We start from the raw sequence: 23,018 nt of genomic DNA, 5'->3' as shown, positions 1-23,018 counted from the left end.
TCTGCATAAAATGACTTTAATGTTACACAACTTGCATTTGATTATAGATTTTTATTACGCATTTTGTGGATACTAAGCCCGCAATATCTTTAGGTGAAATTACACATGACTATGGTTGTGCCATCAGTGCCTCGTACCGGCTGTCCTATCGTCATTGGTGCAATATAGTTGTACAATGGGAAAATGAGAGTGAATTTATCGCGCTGTCTTGACAGGACGACGTCGTCCTCATGCAGGGAACTGCAATGTAGTGGCAATTTGTCAGTGCTGTGATGCAGTCACATAATTTAAAAGCGAAATACTCTTGAAGCACAGTCAAGTTGCAGATAGGCGGAAAGCCAGCTAGCAGGCACCAGCATGCCGGCATGCTAACACGTGCACTCCACCCGCAGCAAGCAGCAACAGCGCAGTCCGCTGATTGTCAGACGAGGACGAAGACGACGATAAGCACGCAAAAAGGCCAAGCTTGTTGAGGGACTCCTCGGCACCCAAGCCGGCAAGTCTGGTGGCCAACTCCGGGCAGTAATGTCTGGTCGCAGATTCATGCATGCATCGCTGATGGTTGTACAGCTCGCTGCGACAAAACAAAACAAAAAGCAGCAACGTCACCTGATATTTTGATGTGCTGAGAGCTCATAAGAACTAGGCCTCCTACAAGCGAAGAATGCCAAAAAAAGAAAAAAAAATGCTGCCAACCGCTTATTTCTCAGGCTGTCTTCAATTTAAGTCAAATTCTGAAGGTGACCCTTATACTCGATTTAGCAGTCTGGTAGCGGTACTAGCTTCCTCAGCGTCCGACGGCCTATAGCTGGGCGCATGCACTCCTAGTGTTGAGTCGATGTTTCGCACGCGGCCTAAGCAAATCTCAATGGCTACGACGAAGCGCGTAGTTGAGAGATCAAATCCGCCATGTGCCTTTACGACCCCAACTGCTTATATATATATATATATATATATATATATATATATATATATATATATATATATATATATGACGCTTCACAAGTGAATGTGGGGAAGAAAGAGGAGGAAGACGAAGGGTCAGAATAAACTGGTGTTCTGACTGACGCCATGTCTCATCCGTTACACTAAGTCGACAGGATGAAGACCTCCCAGCCACTTCATCAGTGTCTCATCATCGACGCAGTTCTCCACAAGACGCCCTGACCATACAATGACTACGGAATCATCTCCTGGCCGCACATAGCGACCAGCACCATGACCGAATCATCGACTGACCTTCCCATCCCCAAGTACACAACGGAAAACGGGGTCACTATCGTGACACGTAAGGGAATTCGCAAAGTGTACGTTCCTCTCAAGCTTCGACTGGGCCTTCTACAGAAAGCACACTGTCAGTTCGGACACGTCGGAGTAAAGAAAACTCTGGGCTTGTTGTCATCATCCTACTATTGGCCGGAAATCATCACAGACGTTTCATCCTACGTCCGCCACTGTGACATATGTCAGCGTTGCAAAAAGCCGAAAACCAAGAGATTCGGATCTCTCGAGTCACTACCACCTGCAGAACAACCCTTCGATCTTTTAGCAATGGACACTATAGGTGGATTTTCAGGATATGGCTCGACAAAGAAGTTTATTCACTTGGCAATCGACCACGCTACGCGGTATGTCTGGGCGTTTCCCCACAAGAACGAAACTTCTGACGCATACATTTCGTGCATCACCGCCATCTTTGCAGCAGGAAAACCCAAGAAGTTCCTATCTGATCGTGGACCAGCTTTCACAGCTGGAAAATTCAAGCAGTTTCTAAAACGCAATGGTGTCCACCAATTGTTCACATCCTCCCAACACCCTCAATGTAATGGCATGAACGAACGTACAAATCAGACTATTGTAACCCGGCTAAAGTGCAAAATGAATGAGCAGCCACAGAAGTCTTGGGTCAAACATCTTTCGGATGTTGTCGATGAATACAACAGAACCCCACATGAAGTAACACGATATCCACCATCGTACCTAATGTATGGAATTCCTTCATACGACACAATTTTAGACGAACCAATGGAGAGTGTGCAAGAAGCAAGGAAAAGTGCAATCAAGAACACGCTTGCCTATCATGAGAAGAACAAGATAATCTACGACAAAAAATTCCTACCACAAGACCTCCAACCTGGTGAATTGGTCCTCTACGAAACACCTTGGCACCCGAACAAAGGAAAGCTCAGTTCAGTCATGGAAGGACCTTACACAATTCTTCGCAGAGTCTCTCCTGTGAACTATGAGATCGACCGATGTGTAGCTCCGTTAAGCAGAACTACTGATATTGTGCACGTCAACAAACTGCGTCGCTACTATTGTCCCAACAAGTTGACGCTCTCTCGGGGGGAGGAGGAAACGTGTGACGCTTCACAAGTGAATGTGGGGAAGAAAGAGGAGGAAGACGAAGGGTCAGAATAAACTGGTGTTCTGACTGACGCCATGTCTCATCCGTTACACACACACACACACACACACACACACACACACACACAAACACACACACACACATATATATATATATATATATATATTTATATATATATATATATATATATATATATATATATATATATATATATATATATATATATATATATATATATATATATATATATATATATATATAATTCATGCCGCCCTTGCTTAAAGCCACGATGTCTTGTATGTAAGGCGATGCGAGAAACAGACAAAGCAACCAGCACGCAATCCAAGTTTTCGATTAACATACGAGGAAACCTAATATTAGATTCCCCTAATGTAGTATACCTACTCGAATGCAACGTGTGTGGTATGCAGTACATCGGACAAACAAAAACACCATTTAGGATTCGCTTCAATAATCACAGACCTCACGCGAAATCAGCCCCAAATCTAGCCCTATCAAAACATCTCAATCTTCCCGACCATGCATTCGACAAACTATCAGTAACGCTCTTAGAGACGGGATTTAAATCAAATCGAGAACGTGAACAACGAGAGTCATACCTTATCCACCAATTTAACACCCTCGATAGAGGAATAAATGAGAATCCTGGTACACTTGCAGCAATTAAAGCATTAGAAAACAATAACGGCAACAATGAAAATAGTAACTGAGTTCACGGCACTGCAGCTGCGAAGGGCACTGGACAACCCAAACAAATTCCAAGTGTAGCTACTCTTCCTAAGTGCAGCGGTCGTCTGTTTTCTGTTTTATTTTATTACCCAATCAATTGTGCCATGCACGACATGCCCAACAGCAACCCTGTGCAAACCCGGGAGGCCCCCACTACACGCGTAATTTAGAAGCGGGCAAGGAATTCGCATTGCACCCGCTTGCGCAGCCTACCTCAATACGGGGCACCCCTATTTTTACGACGAAATGTTGATAGGGCGCGCAGTAGTTAAAGGCTTAGAACTTCCTAAAGTGCCCGCTTACCAGCCTCTGCCACAATACGCGGCCCCCGTCCTTCTACGACGAATTGTTTACGGGACCCCGAGTAGTTAAAGGCTTAGGACTTCCTGAAAAGCTCTTTCTTGCCCCACACCGAACCGCCAGTGCCAGGAGGGGCCGTCTGATCGGGAGGAATGCGTTAGTGAACGGAAACATACACAGACCGCTGACATCAGAAAGGTGAAGGGGAGAGGGGGGAGAGGGATGAGGGGAAAGGGGAGGGTAGAGTGGAAGGGGGCACCCGAGGGGCGTCCACCGTATATTATTTTTCTCTTTTTTCTTTTTTTTCTTTCCTTTTCTTTTTATCTTTCTTTCTTTTTCTTTTTTTCTGTCTTTTTTTCCTCTTTCCTTGCCCTCTGATTTGAGATTGTATAAAGCTGAGCACCAACAAACTGTATCTTTAATCCTGATGAAGGCCAGACTCTAGGCCGAAACGTCGAAATAAACCACGTTGTGACCACTTACGGAGGATCTACTGGAATATATATATATATATATATATATATATATATATATATATATATATATATATATATATATATATATATATATTGTAGCTCTGTACGTCGGGTCCTGCACTACTTGCTGATATATATCTTCTGCTCTTCCAATGAACTTCTTCAATTATTTCAATTAATGCCCTTCGTCTTATGTAAGCATACGCTTCAATATCATATGGATTCAATATAACTGTTAACTTGAGCCAGATCGTTCGACTTCAAACTATTACTTTTTTACACAGATTGTTATATGGTTGTACTCTCAGACGAATGGAAGTGGTCGCTCAACAGGAAGCGCTTGAAAGAGATAATGTGTCACTTGATCATTGGTTGTGCGTCTTATAAAACTTGTTGCTGGACTAGTTGGTGCAGAGTTAAAATATAAATAAATAGCCTAACACAGGGCGAAGACGTAGCTCTTTTCCCTTGTATACGTGTTTGTGCCGTCTTGCACCACTTGCCTGTATTTTTGCGCCCCGCCGTGGTGGTCTAGTGGCTAAGGTACTCGGCTACTGACCCGCAGGTCGCGGGTTCGAATCCCGGCTTCGGCGGCTGCATTTCCGATGGAGGCGGAAATGTTGTAGGCCCGTGTGCTCAGATTTGGGTGCACGTTAAAGAACCCCAGGTGGTCGAAATTTCCGGAGCCCTCCACTACGGCGTCTCTCATAATCATATGGTGGATTTGGGACGTTAAACCCCACATATCAATCAATGCCTGTACTTTTGCTCATTCCTCGAATATGTCACGGTGGCTCTATCTTCTTTCTGTCGGTCAACCTCAAAACACAAGTTGGTCGTGATATCACGATGCAATGCGGTGGTAACTCTATGTGTACCTAAAGGACAATGTGGTGGCAAATAACAAGTAGAAAACAAGACTTATCAGGTGTTCTGAGTGCAGGAACCTGAAGAAATGTAGCTTGACGGACGATAATGTGGTCGCAACAGCCACTCACATAAGGTCAATGCTGTGAATTCATTGGAACAGATAAGGGGAATCGTCACAACCTAGTTAAATAAAGATAAAATGCACTCGACATCATTATACCAGCTCTCCGCTGAGACTACAGTGCCATGTGTGGTGTCATTCGTGCAGTGTAACTCCAACTGAATCAATACAACACAGGTTCAGGACTTCGCTTTGAGCCACAGAATAACACATCGCAATTATACTTTTAAAAAATCCCGAAATAGGTAAAAGTACATTATTGGCTCCAGTGCACCAATACCTATAAGTACGAAGTCATGAATACCAAATCCGGGAAGTGTTCCGAGAAGTTAATGATTTCGAATAATGTAACAGACAGACAGATGAAGGAAAACGGAGTGAAAAGGGTAGAAACGGCAAAGAAGGAATCGGTATAAGAATAGTTTCACTGATCACAGAACGGTCTTTGCAATTTAACGGCCTCGCAAGATCTCAGGACCACACCAAACAGGAGTAAATATTTCAACAGAAAGAGGCGTATCTGATCTGCAAAGAAATTCTGGAATATAGTTCACACACCACAATGGGTAATACGTTTTGGTTGTTTTATTGCCCGAACCCACAATATGATAATCAGAAACGCCGTAGTTAAGGGTTGCGGGAATTCTGACCATAACGTGCCCTTAAATCAAAGTATGGAGTACTCAAGCATTTTCGCCTTTACGGAAAAATGTGGCCACCGTGGTCGGTATTTGATCTTGAGACCTTGCACCGCAATTGCCTACGCTGATATTCGCCTAACAAGGCCTGTCGAAGACATGCATCTTCCAGAAGCTCTGGGTCTCAGTTTTGATAAGTTAACATAAGCCCCAGTACCTGCGACTCCTGTGTAGCAACGGTTCTTCGAATACCCCGCCAGCTGTTACCACGCCCCGAAGGTGACGCACTGCCGAAATTCTGAAATATGCTTAGGCACTGAAAGATAGCTTCCCAAATCAACAATGGTGGTAGAGTGCCTAGTGTTCTCGGCTTCTTTGCCGAAAGTTGTGCGTTTGATACGGACTGGGGGGGTACCGATTGGAGGGAGGCAAAATACTCAGGACCCGTGTACAACAATTCCTCGTGGGTACCTCTCTCATCACTTGACGCTAATAATCGCACAGCCACTCATGTCTTTAACTACGACAATTCGAAGGCAAAAAAAGCCACCTTGTTTTTAGTGTCACGTGCATTACCGCCCCCCACCCCCCACTGGTAGGCTTTAAGTGCCCAAAGTGGTTTAACTCTGCGTCCGGGAACAGCCCACCTTTGACCCAAGTGGCGATGTTATGTAATTACATCTTGTGACGTCACTATGACACCATTCATTATTTTCGCGATATGTTACGTCATGATGACATCACCACGCAAGTTCTTGCATCGTTCGTGTTGCCGCACCACCCTCTATACCGACGTAGCTCTAGAACAGCTAAGGCCTCCTCATATCCTCCTCTCCTAACGCCTTCTTCGCCACACTACGATGCAGTTGGCTTTGTCGACGCTTTCAGGACACGGGAGAATGCACGAACAAATGGATTCGCAATGCGCCGTAAGTACACTGACGAGCGCGCAGCAAAGGGCATTTCTGAGAACGCGTTTTCCCCACCTGTCGTAGTGTGATTACGTCACCGAGGAGCTAAGAAACTTAAGCGAGTCTAGAGGGTTAACGCCAATGGTCCCTTCTCACGTACGATGAGGCATCTAGGGCTTTCGCCTTGAAGTAGATTATAAGATTAGATCGCCTGCATGCATGCCAAGTCAAACACGGCAGCGAACTAAAATGCGCCCATTACCACACACCTGCATAATCTCCTGCGCTGCCACTTGCTGACGGTGCCTATGCCTTGTAATACCGATCCTTTCCAAAACAGGTCGGTGGCTTCTCTTCCAACACTTGCATCGCACGCCTCCCAGTCCTCGGTGAACTCCTTCAATTCACATCCTGCAATAAGCCAGTTACTCTTCATAACGATCTGCTTGAAAGCTAAGCGCTGTCAGCCACAACGCCCTAGTGGCCATAATTCTTATGTTTTTTTTCGGTAATGAAAATAATGACAATTTCGATGCCGCATGTCACTTAATGTACTGATGGTTAATGCAAAAAGTTCTATCGAAATTCACACCGAGTTTCTCCGAGGTCATTTAAAAATTTTGAAGCTGTGTACTTTGATTGAAAATAAGGGAAAGCTACCATAGAAAGTATGACAAAAATATTTCCGATGACACTTATAGGTTAAAGCTAATTGAATACTAATCTAGACTTCGTTGACCTTCCGTGGTCGTTTACGAGTAGCGTTGCCCCCCCCCCCCCCAAAAAAAGTTAGAGATTCATATGTACGCCCATTTAAGACGTGTTTAAAGGCTCTCTCTAAAGAAAGTTGCTGCAAGCTTATTAGTCTGGGCGTAATAACAATTTTAGGACAATAGCAATCTCGTGACAGGTTTTTCGGCGGGCACTTCTTTGTATCTTTATAATAGAAATGACTGTCTGGCAAAATAGCTCAAAGGCGAATGGTTAATGATTACGGGTCGAGGGCACAGTCATATTTTTTTTTCGGAAGGAGGGGGGGGGCACATACCTCGTTTGGGGACACCCCCCTTCAAATTGTCGTTTCTCGCTCTGTAAGCTATGGCGAAAAACACTTTGAGGAAGGGGCAAAAACCCGGTGTGCCCCCCCCCCCCCCCCGTGCTACGCCACAGTCATGGGTCATCAATAATGAAATACGTAGTTCGCGAGAAGTAGAATGATTGTTCGGTGACTGAAAATCAGCATCATCACGCTCAGCCTAACTAAGCCCACTGTAGGACAAAAGTCGCATTCATGTACCGCCAGTCAACTCGGTCCTGTGCTTGCTGCTGCTACTTTTCAGCCGCAAACTTCTTAATCTTATCAGCCCACCTAGCTTGATGTCTCCTTTCGTGCGTTAGCCTTCTATGGGAATCCTTTAAGTTACTCTTAATGACCAAGGGTTATCCGGTCTACACGTGCTATGTGCTCGGCCCATGTCTATTTCTTCTTGATTTCAACGATGATATCCTTAGCCCCAGTTCGTTCCTTGACCCTCTCTGCTCTCTTTTTGTCTCTTTGGGTGACACCTATAATTTTCTATGCCAGTACTCGCTGCGTCGTCGTCCACTTAAATTTAACCCTCTTTGTAAGCCTCCAGGTTTATGTCCCGTGGGTAAGTACCGGCAAGATGCAGCAGTTATATACCTTCCTCTTGAGAGATATTGGTAATCTACCAGTAATGATTTGAGAATGCTTGTTGAATGTGCTCCACCCCATTGTTTAGGTTACTTCAATCTCGTGGTTCGGCTCCGTGGTTACTACCTGTATTAAGTAGACGTACTCTTTTAGAACTTCAAGTGATCGAAAATAGTAGTGCGTAAAATATGTTCTAAGTACTCTGACTTCCAGGGTTTGCCCGCCTTCCCGTAAGCAGCACAAGGAATGAACGGTGTTCGCTACTTACACGACACCTCTGTGGTCACCGGTTAGCAGTTGTTGTGGTACGTGTGGTATTTTCGAAGACGTAAGAGGATAGCCTCAATCGGCGTTACTTCTGTTATGATGGAATGACAGGGATCGGCGAATACTAAGCTTTAAGTTCGAAGCGAACTTGAAGAGTATACTCATTGGATCAAACAATTTCGAATGAAAATAGTGCCACAGTATACCTTATTTGAAAGAAAAAAAATCTCGGTATTTTTGATATGATTTATGTAATTTGCACAATAGCTTCAAAAATTGTAACTACGTATATGCGAATGGCACCTTTTTGTTCGTTGTAAACTGGAAGTAAAGTTGAATAGTAGCAAGATTTGTATATCAGTAGGGGGCAAGTTATATCTGGTACACAACTTTCGTTTTAAAAATTACTATGCATAGCGCATATAAGCCCTTAAACCAACTGCTTTCAAACCTAAAATAAATAGTTGAAGTGAAGGCAATATGTATATTCATCCTTCAAATGTGTCTTTGCGGCAATGCCCAATGCCCTTAAATAGGTGGTTTTACGATATAACTACTTCACATTACAGTGGAGCAACCTCAACAGGTCAATTATATCCACTCATATATACAGAAATTTCTTAATTTCGTATATCTTAACTTCTTGTTGACTAAATAAAATACTGTTATATTCAGATATTCACAGCGTCCGAATTTTCGCCCGTACCTAGTGTATTTAGCATCTTTGACTCATAGATGTTCAAACTTCACTGTTCCAAAAATGCACTCGATAACTGAGAAAACGCTGCAAGCTCATGACAGAGATACGGATAGCAATAAATCTGGTGGAGTATTTTTGCCGATGAATGTAGTGGCTTCGCCATCAAGAATGTTCCTCTCAGCGTCTGGTGCCCAGTTACCTTGCGTCTTCAGGTTAGACCAACAAGCTGCGCTCAGAAATAAACAACATTAAAATGCAAGTAAGACAGGCCAGGTCCACCCGTCCATCCATCCGTCCGTCCATCCGTCTATCTATCTATCTATCTATCTATCTATCTATCTATCTATCTATCTATCTATCTATCTATCTATCTATCTATCTATCTATCTATCTATCTATCTATCTATCTATCTATCTATCTATCTATCTATCTATCTATCTATCTATCTATCTATCTATCTATCTATCTATCTATCTATCTATCTATCTATCTATCTATCTATCTATCTATCTATCTATCTATCTATCTATCTATCTATCTATCTATCTATCTATCTATCTATCTATGCCTCAGCCTCCGTCCGTCCGTCCATCTGTCGGTCCGTCCATCCGTCCGTCCGTCTGTCTGCCTGCCTGCCTGTCTGTCTGTCTGTCTGTCTGTCTGTCTGTCTGTCTGTCCGTCCGTCTGTCTGTCCGCCCGTCTGTCCGTCTGTCTGTCTGCCTGTCTGTCTGTCCGTCCGTCCGTCCGTCCGTCCACCAATCCGTCTGTCCGTCCCTCTGTCTGTCCGCCCGTCCGTCCGTCCGTGCACCCGTCCGTCCGTCCGTCTGTCTGTCAGTCTGTGTGTCTGTCTGTCTGTCTGTCTGTCTGTCTGTCTGTCTGTCCATCTACGTCTGGGTGCTTGCTCTCTTGATCACCCCCTTAACTTGATGTCAACCAAAATTAGTATGGGAGAGTAAGATGGTTTGAAGAATACGACTTGCTGGTCATGACATGAATAACGTGACAATCCCGTCGTGTACATTACTTCGTCACTTTCTGCCGGATAGTGGCACATACCTACGGGTGGGTGTTGATTTGATTGATTGATTTGTGGGGTTTAACGTCCCAAAAACACCATATGATTATGAGAGACGCCGTAGTGGAGGGCTCCGGAAATTTCGACCACCTGGGGTTCTTTAACTTGCACCCAAATCTGAGCACATGGGCCTACAACATTTCCGCCTCCATCGGAAATGCAGCCGCCGCAGCCGGGATACGGGTGGGTGTCTGAAACTAGTAACACTTTATACGTACCCGGGAATGGCGAGAACACACGTGGGTAATTTAAACGCGTGAGCGTAAAGTAAAAGCTGACATCAGCTGTGTTGACCCAACGAATGTAAAGAAAAAAATGTTAGGGTTCCAGCAGGAATCGAGCTCCAGAATTCTGCGTGGCACCCAAGTGTCCTACCGCAGCGCCACGCCAAATCTCACAATTGTCTTTCATATACATCGTATTGTTCGTGAAGCAACAATTAGAAGTGCATTGATGGCTATAAAATTGAATATATATTACATATGTACTTCTATGATAGAGCCGTAACATCAAGTTAATATCAACTGTAGTTAAGCACAATTTACTCAAGGTAATAGACATTGTATATGAACCAAGCAACAACGCTAGCAGACATCGGTAGCTTTATTTTGAGAGCTTTCAGAAAAACATAAAAGCATCTACACAAAGTTAATGACGACAAGTTGGCGAACGTACCGGTACTGAGGTTCATAGTGTCTATGTTGAAGCCACCGACTATTATAAAAGACGCACAGATGGACGGACGGACTGACAAATGGGTGGACGGACGTTCTCGGAATTGAAACTGCTTTTCAAGTCGACCGCAACCTTCGTGAACCGTCAGTTGTGGTTGCAGTGCTGGCAAGGCACTTAGGCAAAGGGGCCAAAGGGGGCTCGGCCTCCCACTTTTGAAATTCGTCCAGTCGGCAAATAACACCAGAGTATAAATCCACAATCAGAAGTAGCGGCGTATGCATTTAAACAAATGAAGAGGAGACGCTATTCAAGGAACTCACCAGGAGCAGTAACCGAAAAAATTTGATTTTAAAAGCATGGCAACGCTTGCCGATTAATTCAGCTTCCATTCCGTGAATCAACAGCACAAAAAAAAACACTCACTCACATGTCTGAGGCGTAAGGGAAATCATTGTCCGTACCAGAAATAAGGCATCCGTGTGACTCACAAGCCTACTACCACATGCTTTCTACATATTACCAAAGACTGTCCACTGAGCGAGACAGCTCAGAGCACTGTTCACACGGAGAGCTCGGAAAATAAAACTTTAGTACGCAATGCGACGGTTTCGAGGACCCATTAACCCCTTCACCCCAGTGACGACTATGCGAGCCCCCTCTGCTATTTTTCCGCCGCCTCTGTGTCGGGCAGGCTCCCGTGTGGCCGAAAAATAAAACGGTGTAAAGAATTGGTTACCGTTGGGACATCCACCTGTTTAATGAGTGTTGATGCTGCTGTCCAGGTATTCGTATATTGCGCGCCGACGGAAGTGCCATGGTTGGCGAACTTGCTCATAACTCTCGGGAAAGTAAGTGGACGACCACCGTTGTTACTTACGTCATTGTACGTTTGGTACCACGTTGTTCGCGTGTCGAATTCCGTTAGAATATTGCAACATAATTTGTGTAGCGCCTCAATGCGCCGATCGTCAAGGAAGAAGAAGTTGTTGGCATTTGGGCCGCACGGCGGCTGCTGCGCGTTAATAAAAAAAAATCAGTTCGAAAACTGAACGCTGTCAGGGCTGGATATTTCCCGTGTTAGCTCCGACAGTTAATGGTGACCCGATAAAGAACACACAGCCCCGATCATCCCGCATGGATCCCGCCGGCTCTGCCACCAATCCTACCGGTTCTGACGCCCAAGAAGACGCCAGACCTAGTGGTGCTGCAGTCGCTGCGATTCAACATGTCAACCTGCCACCATTTTGGCCCAACAGCCCCAGCACATGGTTTCTGCAGGTCAAGGCGCACTTCCGTCTACGGCAAATCACCAGCCAACAGACCAGGCACTGGCATCTGATCCTGCTTACCTCCGGACGTAGCCGATGACTTAGCTGATATTTTAGCGTCGCCGCACCCTAGCCATCCCTACGACACGTTGAAGGCAGCTATAATTTCCCGCAAGTCCGAGTCCGAACACAGCAGACTCCAACAGCTCATCACGGCTACAGAGCTCGGTGACCATCGCCCATCACAGCTCCTGCGACGCATGCGCCAGCTCCTTGGCGGCCCCTCCGCCCCTCAAGAGGAGAAGCTGTTACGTGAGTTGTTCCTCCAGCGCTTACCGCAGAGCATGGTCTCGGTCCTCGTAGCTGCAGGAGATGTCCCAGTAGACACACTCGCTGAAATGGCTGACCGAGTGGCGGACTACTCGCGGGCACATAGCCTCAACGCCGTTACCACATCGCCAACGGCAACGCTGCAGACCCGGCGCTCGCGAGCATCGAGAACCGTTTGGACGCCCTTGTCAGGCGCCTCGATGACTTTGTACCAGCGCATCGTCGACCGTCATCCAAGTTCCAGATACACAGTCGCTTCTCGACGCCCCTACGTCCTCCGGAACTTTGGCCACCCGACGCGCCGCGGGACGTTTCATTATCAACCGTGTGCTGGTACCACCGCCTATTCGGTGCCTCTGCTCGCAAGTGCACTCGCCCGTGCTCCTGGTCGGGAAACGCGACGACCGGCCACGGACGGCGGCAAGTAGTACTGGTCGAAAGTCATGCCGCCCTTTCTATGTTTCTGATAAGATCACTGGCGCTTGCTTCCTAGTCGACACAGGAGCCCAGGTTAGCGTCATCCCGGCCTTGTGTGCAGATCGCCGTCGCAATGAACAGACCTGCCCACTCCAAGCGATCAACAATTCCGCCATTCGCACATACGGCCAACGCTCTCTTACACTTGACCTTGGACTACGCCGCACGTTCTGCTGGATTTTCATCCTCGCTGACGTCTCGCAAGCTGTTCTTGGAGCTGACTTCCTCAGTTTTTTTCAACCTTGCTGTGGACATGCATGCTCATTGCCTCATTTATCTCAACACCCACCTCTCCATCAACGGTGTACTCTGTACCTCCTCGCCAACGGGACTGAGAGCTCTCACACATGCTTCGCCGTATGCAAAAATACTCGACGACTTTCCCAGCATCACGAAGCCGCACACCAGAGAGTCACCGGTGAAGCATTCCATCACTCACCACATTGTGACCACTGGACCTCCCGTTTTTACACGACCTCGTCGACTATCTGGAGAACGCCTCGCCATCGCCCACCGTGAGTTTGAGCACATGCTTGAACTCGGCATTGTGCGGCCTTCCTCCAGCAACTGGGCGTCGCCACTCCACATGGTGCCGAAGAAAGATCCTGGCGACTGGAGACCATGTGGGGATTACCGCGCTCTCAATACCCACACCTTACCAGACCGCTATCCACTTCCTCACATACAGGATTTCACATCAAATTTGGCTGGGTGCACAATCTTCTCTAAGATTGACTTAGTGAAGGCTTACCATCAGATTCCTGTAGAACCCGCCGACATTCTGAAGACGGCCATCACCACCCCATTTCGGTCTGTTTGAATATGTGAGGATGCCTTTTGGATTGCGCAACTCTGCACAGACCTTTCAGCGCAATATCAACGAGGTCACGCGAGGTCTCGATTTCGTATTCGCCTACCTTGATGACCTCCTTGTAGCAAGCTCATCCGGTCCTGATCATGAAGCCCACCTGCGGACCCTGTTCCACCGCCTGGATGATTACGGCCTCGTAATTAATCCCAATAAGTGCATCTTCGGCGTCGCTACAATAGAGCTCCTAGGCCACCTTGTCACTCCAAAGGGTATCCAACCACTCGCCAGCAAAGTGAAGGCTATTCAAGACTTTCCACCACCGACTTCACTGAAGAGACTCCGAGAATTTCTGGGCCTACTAAACTTCCATCGCCGCTTTCTTCCAAAGTGCGCCACATTCCTAAAGCCCTTGACCAACCTATTGGCTAAAAAGAAAGACCCGGCTGCCCCACTGGAATGGCCCAAGGACGCTGCATCTGCCTTCGGCACTGACAAGAGGCTAGAAAGCTCTGGCAAACGCTACCATGCTCATACATCCCGTCCCTGATGCCCCAATTCGTCTCATCACCGATGCATCAAGCGTGGCAGTTGGCGCCGTTCTCGAGCAGCATGTATCTGGTTGGCAGCCACTTGGGTTTTTCTCGCAAAAACTGAAGCCACCAGAGGAAAAATACAGTACATTTGCCCGAGAACTCCTCGCGGTATACCTCGCGATCAAACATTTTCGTCATTTATTGGAGGGCCGGGACTTTTACGTCGTTACAGACCACAAGCCCCTGACATTTGCCTTCCATCGCAATCACAGCAATTATACTGCACGGGAGATCCGTCAACTATGGTTTATTTCCGAGTTCACTGTGGATTTTCGAGTTCACTGTGTGTTCACCGCCTGGGTCTTTCGCTTTGTGAATCGATGTCGTGGACTTCAAACTTTGCTCAGAGAAACAATTTTGGCACGGGAACTAAGCAAGTCTGAAATGTTTTGGGTCCGATATGTTCAGCTGGAAGTATTCGCGAAGGACGTCGAACTGCAGCTTGCACACGCTCTCCCCAAACAGTCTATCCTTGTTGAGTGAAAGCTTAAGACGGGAAGTATTTCAGAAAACCAGTACAGAAATTGTACAGACTGGAATTGAGCGATGCTACTGGAGGGCGGGAGTATGTTGGAAAAGAAAAGGAATAAACGTGTGCAGACTAGTACTGCAAGAAAGAAGAAGTTGATAACGAGAAACGGCGTTCGGTCTGGTTTCTTCGCCGATCGGTAGTTTTTCTTTACAGCAGTCTGGACGCAGTTGCGGCTCGGTTGAGACGGAGCACCCACTTTGCAGAACAGCCACTGCCACGCTTACGTGGCTTGCTGACAGCTACAAACACTGGGCGCACCTTAATATGACTCCACGTGAGCCTGTGGTCCATGCCAAGCCCTGAGCGACAAAAGCAATCTATCTGCACCGTGCGTTGGGACTGACGCGAGCCACTCCGAAATTCTGCAAGTTAATGAGTCCCTCCTTGTTCCCAAGCTTTCGCTTTGCCGTATCGGTGCTCGTTGAATGCCCTCGATCATGTTGACACTACTAAACGACGAAAGTTATCGTAACCGGAGCACGTGTGGGCTCAGTTCAACAGAAATGCAAGAGGACTTCACTGGAACGTTCTGTATTTATTACTTACAAAAACAGCAATGCGGCAATATTTGAGCAGAGGAAGAAGAAGAAGCGATTTAAACGTCACATTTGTAATCAAATCAAATCGAATGTTACCCACGAGCTCCCACCTTATGTATGAGCCTGTTTACGGTGGCTTGCGTGAAGCTCCTTACATATTCACTGGCTTGACGATTCACTCCACCTAGACTACAGTGCAGTGGGTTCGTTCTCCTTCGAAGTAGGAGGTGATCACGTCCCCTCGGCGGCGCCTTTGAAAACTTCTCACTGCTACCACGGTGTCATATATTGAAACTTTCAACAGCCCTACACTGACCACAAATACCCTTTAGGCCAACGTTACTAGAACCCTTTAGGCAACATACTTGCCCCAATGTCCATTCACCGGATACAAGTCAGTGTCGACGAAGTGATTCCTATGTATATGGAGAAACCACCACGTATGAAAAATGTAGCGTGAACCACTCTTTTAGGCCAGGCTACATGTTCGTTTTCTTCTTTTGCATTGGCATTTACTCTAAGGTGAAAACATTCCCAAGGCCATTCTTTAGAATTGAATGAAGTGAATGTTAACGCTTTGGATCTGTTGTGTCAGGAATCATCCATGTTTTAGTTCTCTGTTGTCAAATAAGATTGTTTCCCCTAATGTGTGTGTTCTTTGTTTAAGAATTCATGCCAAAATTGGCAGCATATCCACGGGGTGGATGATGGAGAGTTGGGCGAAGCATCCGTTCGTGTATTCGTCCTTGCTTCCGTCCGTCCGTGCGTCCCTCCATGCATCCATCCATGCGTCCATCCGCCCGTCCGTGCGTGCGTCTGTACGTGCGTCCGCACGTCCATCCATGCGTCCGTCCATGTGCTCGTCCATGCATCCACCCTGCGTCCGCTCATGCGTCCATCCGTTCGTGCAGCCATCCGTGCGTCCGTCCATGCATCTGTCTGTGTGTCCATTCGTCCATCTAGTCAACACTCTAAGTGCAACACTGTCGAAATTTGGGCTTGTTGGTGCATTGTGACGACCGGAAATAGCGCTAAGAAACGGGGACACAAGAAGAGGGCACACGGCACATGATGATGGAAGTTAGCGCCTGTGCCGTGTGTCCTCTTCTTGTGTCCCCGTTTCTTAGCGCTATTTTCAGTCGTCACTCCAAGTACAACAATCTCGAATCTTTTCTTTATATATTCTGCATATAGAAGCACCGCCATCCAGCAGACATTCCAAGGACTAAACGAGAGGTGGCACACGCACACTTTCTTACGGCTGGCGCTTCGTGTCTACTTCCCACCTTTAACCACCTCGAGTTCATGGTATATACTAGTTCACTGTATTCGTGGCACTGCGGCCCAACGCTCGCTAAACCTTTCTGAAACAAAGGCGGTTACGTCCAGCAAGTATAACGTAGCAACCTTTTCTTGTCAGATACTGCTCAATGTACATGCCAATGGCTGCTATTGGGGAATGAGAGACAGAAGAATTTGGCTTTTAGTTAACGCGAACGCTGCGATTTCTTTATTGTTCAACAACGCACAGGAGAAATCTCCCACCGGCACCCCCTTGGAGGTCAAAGCGTAAGACATGTTAGGTACTACGAGGGACGAACGAGTGCCGCTTTGAGAAGCTTTGCCCCTAAAACCGCTTTCGTTACGCCCGACGGCCTCTACCAGTTCAAAGTCATGCCATTTGGACTGTGTAATGCGCCGGCAACTTTCGAGCGCATGATGGACTCCCTTCTCCGAGGATATAAGTGGTCCATCTGCTTATGTTACTTGGACGATGTCATCGTCTTTTCAGCTACCTTTGACAGCCATATAACACGTCTGTCAGCCGTTCTGGATGTGTTTCGAAGAGCTGCTCTCCAGCTCAATTCTGCAAAATGCCATTTCGGACGCCGCCAAACCACCATACTCGGCCACCTTGTCAGTGCCGATGGTGTTCAACCAGATCCCGAAAAGGTGCGAGCAGTACAACAATTTACTGAACCACGCTCAACCAAGGACGTCCGAAGTTTTTTAGGGCTATGTTCCTATTTTCGTCGATTTGTCCGCAACTTCGCCGACATCGCTCGACCGCTTACTGATTTCTTAAAAAAGGACGTTCTCTTCGCATGGGGCATAGAGCAAGCGGACGCCTTTTCGGCTCTTATCCATCTGCTCACTACGCCACTAATACTGGCCCATTTCGACCCTGCATCACCTACAGAGCATCGGACCGATGCCAGTGGCCATGGAATTGGAGCGGTGCTTGGCCAACGACAGCACGGGAAGGACCACGTGATTGCTTACGCCAGTCGTCTTCTTTCGCCTGCCGAACGGAAGTTCTCCATCACTGAGCGTGAATGCCTAGCTTTAGTGTGGGCCGTGGCGAAATTCAGGCCTTACCTGTATGGCCGAACTTTTTCCGTTGTTACGGACCATCACGCTCTTCGCTGGCTGTCATCGCTAAAGGACCCATCTGGACGTCTCGGTCGCTGGGTGCTCCGTCTGCAAGAATACTCGTCCGTGGTCCACTACAAGTCGGGACGCCTGCACACAGACGCAGACTGTTTGTCACGTTATCCGGTTGAAACGCCCGACTTGACAGACCTTGATTCAGACCCCTGCGTTCTCTCCACCCACGCTTTGGGTGATATCTCCACCGAACAACGACGTGACCCGTCGTTACTATCCATCATCGAGCGTCTGACCTCTGCTCGAACGGACCCTTCCGTTCGCCTGTTCGAACTGCACGACAACATTCTGTACCGTCGCAGCTTCAACGCTGATGGCCCGGAATTACTACTCGTGCTTCCCCATCACCTGCGTACCAGAGTTCTCGAACAACTACATGACGTACCTACAGCCGGTCACCTAGGCAGCTCTCGCACCTACGATCGTGTACGACACCGCTTTTTCTGGCCCGGACTGTATCGTTCTGTGGTTCGCTACGTCACTGCTTGCGACCGCTGCCAACGCCGCAAGCATCCCTCTGTGCTACCGTCTGGCCTCCTACAGCCCATTGACATACCGACGGAACCATTCTTCCGTGTTGGCCTTGACCTGTTGGGCCCGTTTCCTACGTCCACCTCCGGAAATAAATGGGTTGCAGTCGACACAGACTACGCCACACGCTTTGCCATCACTAAAGCACTGCCGACAAGCTGTTCCACTGCCGTCGCTGACTTTCTCTTGTATGAAGTCATTCTTCATCACGGCGCTCCGCGGCAGCTGCTTACTGATCGATGAAGGTACTTTCATTCACGTGTTGTGGATGACATTCTCCGCGCCTGCTCCACTGAGCACAAGCTTACCACCGCTTATCATCCACAGACAAATGGATTGACCGAGCGTGTGAACCGAACGCTGACGCAGATGCTGTCAATGTACGTTTCGCCAGATCACCGTGACTGGGACAAAACACTCCCCTTTGTCACGTTCGCGTACAATTCTTCACGGCACGACACAGCTAGTTATTCGCCGTTTTATTTGCTATTTGGCCGACATCGAGCATTACCATTTGACACGCTCCTTCCTTCGGCTGCCCCCTTGTCTACTGAGTACGCCAGCGATGTCGTTTCTCGAGCCCATGCAGCCCGTCAGCTTGCCCGTGATCGGCTGCACTTGTCACAAGCGCCCCAAAAAGACCACTATGACAGTCGCCACCAAAGCGTGCACTTCTCGCCAGGGTCTCTGGTACTTCTCTGGACAGCAAACCGCAAAGTCGGCTTATTAGAGAAGCTACTATCACTCTACCATGGCCCCTACAAAGTGTTACGACAACTTAGTGACGTGAGCTACGAGATCGCACCCCTAAACAATGCCTCTTCGACCCCCTCACTCCAGACAGACGTTGTACACGTTGCGAGACTCAAACCGTATCACCCTCCTCATTCGTCGCCGCCGTACTAAGCACCGTGACGGCGCTTCCGCCGCAGGGGAGTGATGTTACGGTGCATCATCGACAGGAGCAAGCGTGGCACTTTGCGAAGATGAAGAAGACGCCTTTGTATTAGGCTCTTGCGCGAGAGGCAACTCAGCCATCTAGTTCGGCTGCCGATTCTCGGTGGACGCTATCCTATAAGCCTAGACCCCGCCCCGTCACAATATTTTAGCGTTCCTTCATGATGTTTTGCTCGAGAAAAAGTTATAACACCGTCGACTTTCCTCCGCATGCTTCGCATAACACTGCTTTCCAAGTTACGTGTAATCTGCCAAATCTTTTAAGACAATAGCCTTTCTTGGGGTACTTAAACGCAATAATTTTGGTCTGTCTGTCCGTCTTTCTGTCTGTATGTCTGTTCGCTTGTCTGTTTGTGAGCAGAAACGACTCCGAAATGGCAAAAATTCAACCCCATCCACAGAACCTACCAATATTGCTCAAATTTCAGCGTTCATACTTGTGCGATTGCCAATTGAGCTGGCATTACTGCGCATATTTGAGGCACAATCGCCACATGCCAATATCCTGTATGTACTTCTCTTTACTGGAGAAGGCATACTTAAGTAGTTCTAAGGACCGTAACGTTTATCGTGCTGAGCTGAAATGCAACGCTATGCCCAAAAAGGCAAGTGTTTTCAACGCTTAGCTAAGACGACACGGTGGTGTCACCTGTCCATCGCTTTGGATCCTACAACTTATCGCCGGCGTGGACTTATCGTTGTGTGCGAGAGTGGGTGCCAATAGTCGTCGGAGTCTAGGAATTCAAGCTGACGCTTTGTGGTGAGTGATGCGAACACGACATTGCTTTTGTACGAAGATTTTTAGGGACGAAGCTCCTTATAGCGGCACCTGTTCATCCCTCGTAGCCGTTGTAGTATGTAACAAGTATAACGTTTTGACCTTGAAGGTGATGCCGGTGAGAGATTTCTTCTGTGCGTTGTTGAACAATAAAAAATAGTGCACAATGTACATGCCAATGGCTGCTAAAGGGGAATGAGAGACAGGAGCATTCGGCTTTTAGTTAACGCACACGCTGCGATCCCTATTAGCAGCCATTGGCATGTACATTGAGCACTATCTGACAAGAAAGGGTTGCTACGTTATACTCGCTGGGTGTAACCTCCTTAGTTTTAGAAAAGTTTAGCGAGCGTTGAGCCACGCTGCAATGAATACAATGAACTAGTACATACCATGAACTCGAGGTGGTTAAAGGTGGGAAGTAGACCAGAAGCGCAAGCAGTAAGAAAGTGTGCGTGTGCCACCTCTCGTTTAGTCCTTGGAATGTCCGCTGAATGACGGTGCTTCTATACGACGAATATATGATGAAAAGATGCGAGATGGTGGTACTTGGAGTGTTGAATAGATGGACGAACGGACACACAGACAGATGCATGGATGGACGCATGAACGGATGCAGGGGCGGATGCATGGACGAAGGCAGAGACGGGCACACGAACAGGCGCACGCACGGACGGGCGGATGGACGCATGAACGGTCACACAGACGAACGCATGGACGAACGGAAGCAAGAACAAATGGACGGACCAATGCTTCGCCCCACTCTCCATCATTCACTCCGGGGATATGCTGCCAATGATTTTCCTTTGGCCGCTTTCCAGAACTAGGAATATTTCGCTCCTTACGTCCCCTCCTTTATTTTACCCTATTTGGTTAACCGTTCATGTAATTAGTAATACGTATAGCTGACTCCCGTCTGAGGGCCACTGTCTTCTTCTATGTCTATTTACCAGAGTGTTTATTTATATATTTACTACCCAGAAACTTTAGCAAAATAGGATACAGCCCTGAAAGCAGCGCCTGCCTTTTTTTAGCAGTGAAAAACTTTTCGACTTTATTTTCATGCACTCCAACCGCCCGCGACCTATATGGTTAACGTAAGAATGACATTAAAGTAGCCGATTAGTCGGAAAACAGGTCCACGCAAATTGTAAGTTTTCAGGAAATGTCAAAGTAGGGGTTCGACCACTCGAAATCCGACATTGCGGACACTTTTAAACCAACAATGTCAATATCGAAATATTGAGCGAGACAGGAAGAAGTTAAAATAAATCAAATGCGTGAGAAGGAGGGTCGTTCAAGGCACTAGTCCGGTATAAGCTCGCAAGATCACAAGTACAAAAACACACAGGGTGTTTTTTTAAATAGGGAAATTAGATTTGCAGATATTTAGGAAAAAAAGGTGAGGGGAGCTACGAGTCAGGTGAACAGCGGGAGCTTATAGTGGTCAGGTGGTTCTCTACAGATCATCTACTTGGAGACAGCGCAACAGCCAAGCAAGCCGTAACAAAATTTCATTCATATACAGATGGTGAGCTATTCCCAACTGTATATTTCCTTAAAATGCGTGAGGAAGGAATCATTAAAAAAAGAAGAGAAAAAAGGTCTGGGGTGCGGCCTCACTGGCAACCACCTCACTGGCGACCACTCCCTCACCAGATAAATATTGGCCACCCAGGTGCAGTTCCTAGCCACAACCTCCCATGAACACAGCAATCAACCCTTGGCCCTCAGTCCCCACCAGCTGTGAAGCAACTGTCCAAGTTGGTGGTCAGATATGTGGCGCTGCGGAGTGTGCTAAAAATCCCTGGGTACGGACAGGCCACCATTTAAATCTGAACATGGCTATTCTCCACATTAGAACACTATCAAGTGCGGCTAGTTTAGCTGTGCTACTAGAGGAATAAGAGGGTGGTAAATGAGATGTAATAGGGCTCAGCGAAGTTAGGAGGACACGAGAGGCTTATACAGCGCTAAAAATAGACACGTTCTATGCTACCGTGGATTAGTTGACAGAAAAGAACTAGGAGTGGGGTTTCTCACACACAAGAATATTACTTGCAACATGGAAGAGTATTATAGAATCAGTGAGAGAGTGGCAAGTATCATAATTAGGTTTTAAAAAAGGTACAAGATGAAAGTGGTACAGGCCTACGCGCTTACTTCGGACTAGGATGATCATTTGGTTGAACGCTTTTATGTAGACATAGAGTCAGCCATCAAAAAAGTAAAGACACGGTGTCCTATTTTTATGGGCGACTTTATTGCCAAAGTAGGCAAGAAACAGGCCGGACACCATGCAGGGGGGGAATATGGCATCGGCTCTAGAAATGCCACAGGGTAGTTATTAGTATTGTTTGCGGAAAGTAATAATTTACGGATCACTAGTACCTTCTACAAAAAATGGAGTCTTACTAGAGAAAAACGAAGTCTTACTAGAGAAACGAATATGAAATTCGCTTCACTCTGTGTGCACACTCAGACATTGTACAGGATGTAGAAGTAGTTGGCAAGATTAGATGCAGTGACTATAGAATGTTAAGAGCTCGTATTCGCCTAGATTTAAAAAGCAAAGACAGAAACTGATACGCAAGAGGCCAAATAATGAGCTGGCGGTGAGAGGAAAAATACAGGAATTCATAGTTTTGCTTCAGAATTGATTCGAGGCAATAAATGAGATAACCGACGTTAGCGTTGATACAATGAACGATAATCTTACTAGTATCATTAAAGATCGTGCAATTAAAGAGGGAGGTTCAGTCACTAGACGGGAAACTGGCAAACTCTCCCAGGAGACAAAAAATCTTATCAAGAGAGGACAAACGATGAAAGCCTCAAATGCATCAGACAACATAGAGTTTGTGGAGCATTCGAAGTTAATCGATAGGCATAAAGAAGCTGACATCAGGAGGTATAACATGGAAAAA

General features: G+C 47.0%; 1 protein-coding gene across 2 annotated transcripts in view; it reads right to left on the bottom strand.

The window, feature by feature from the left end:
• Positions 1 to 31: 31 nt before the first annotated feature.
• LOC142785252 (uncharacterized) overlaps positions 32 to 23,018 on the bottom strand; it is an 88,632-nt gene continuing 65,645 nt past the window's right edge. For both annotated transcript variants that reach the window (XM_075883680.1, XM_075883681.1), the window contains 2 exons: positions 6,704 to 6,845; positions 32 to 574 (listed from right to left, as the gene is read on the bottom strand). In XM_075883680.1, coding sequence (XP_075739795.1) covers positions 343 to 574; positions 6,704 to 6,845 — 374 coding nt within the window. In that variant the 3' untranslated portion in view covers positions 32 to 342. The remainder of the gene's footprint in view (positions 575 to 6,703; positions 6,846 to 23,018) is intronic.

Source organism: Rhipicephalus microplus, unplaced genomic scaffold, assembly GCF_043290135.1.
Source record: "Rhipicephalus microplus isolate Deutch F79 unplaced genomic scaffold, USDA_Rmic scaffold_20, whole genome shotgun sequence".
NCBI lineage: Eukaryota > Metazoa > Arthropoda > Arachnida > Ixodida > Ixodidae > Rhipicephalus > Rhipicephalus microplus.
This window is presented reverse-complemented; position numbering and strand designations above follow the sequence as displayed.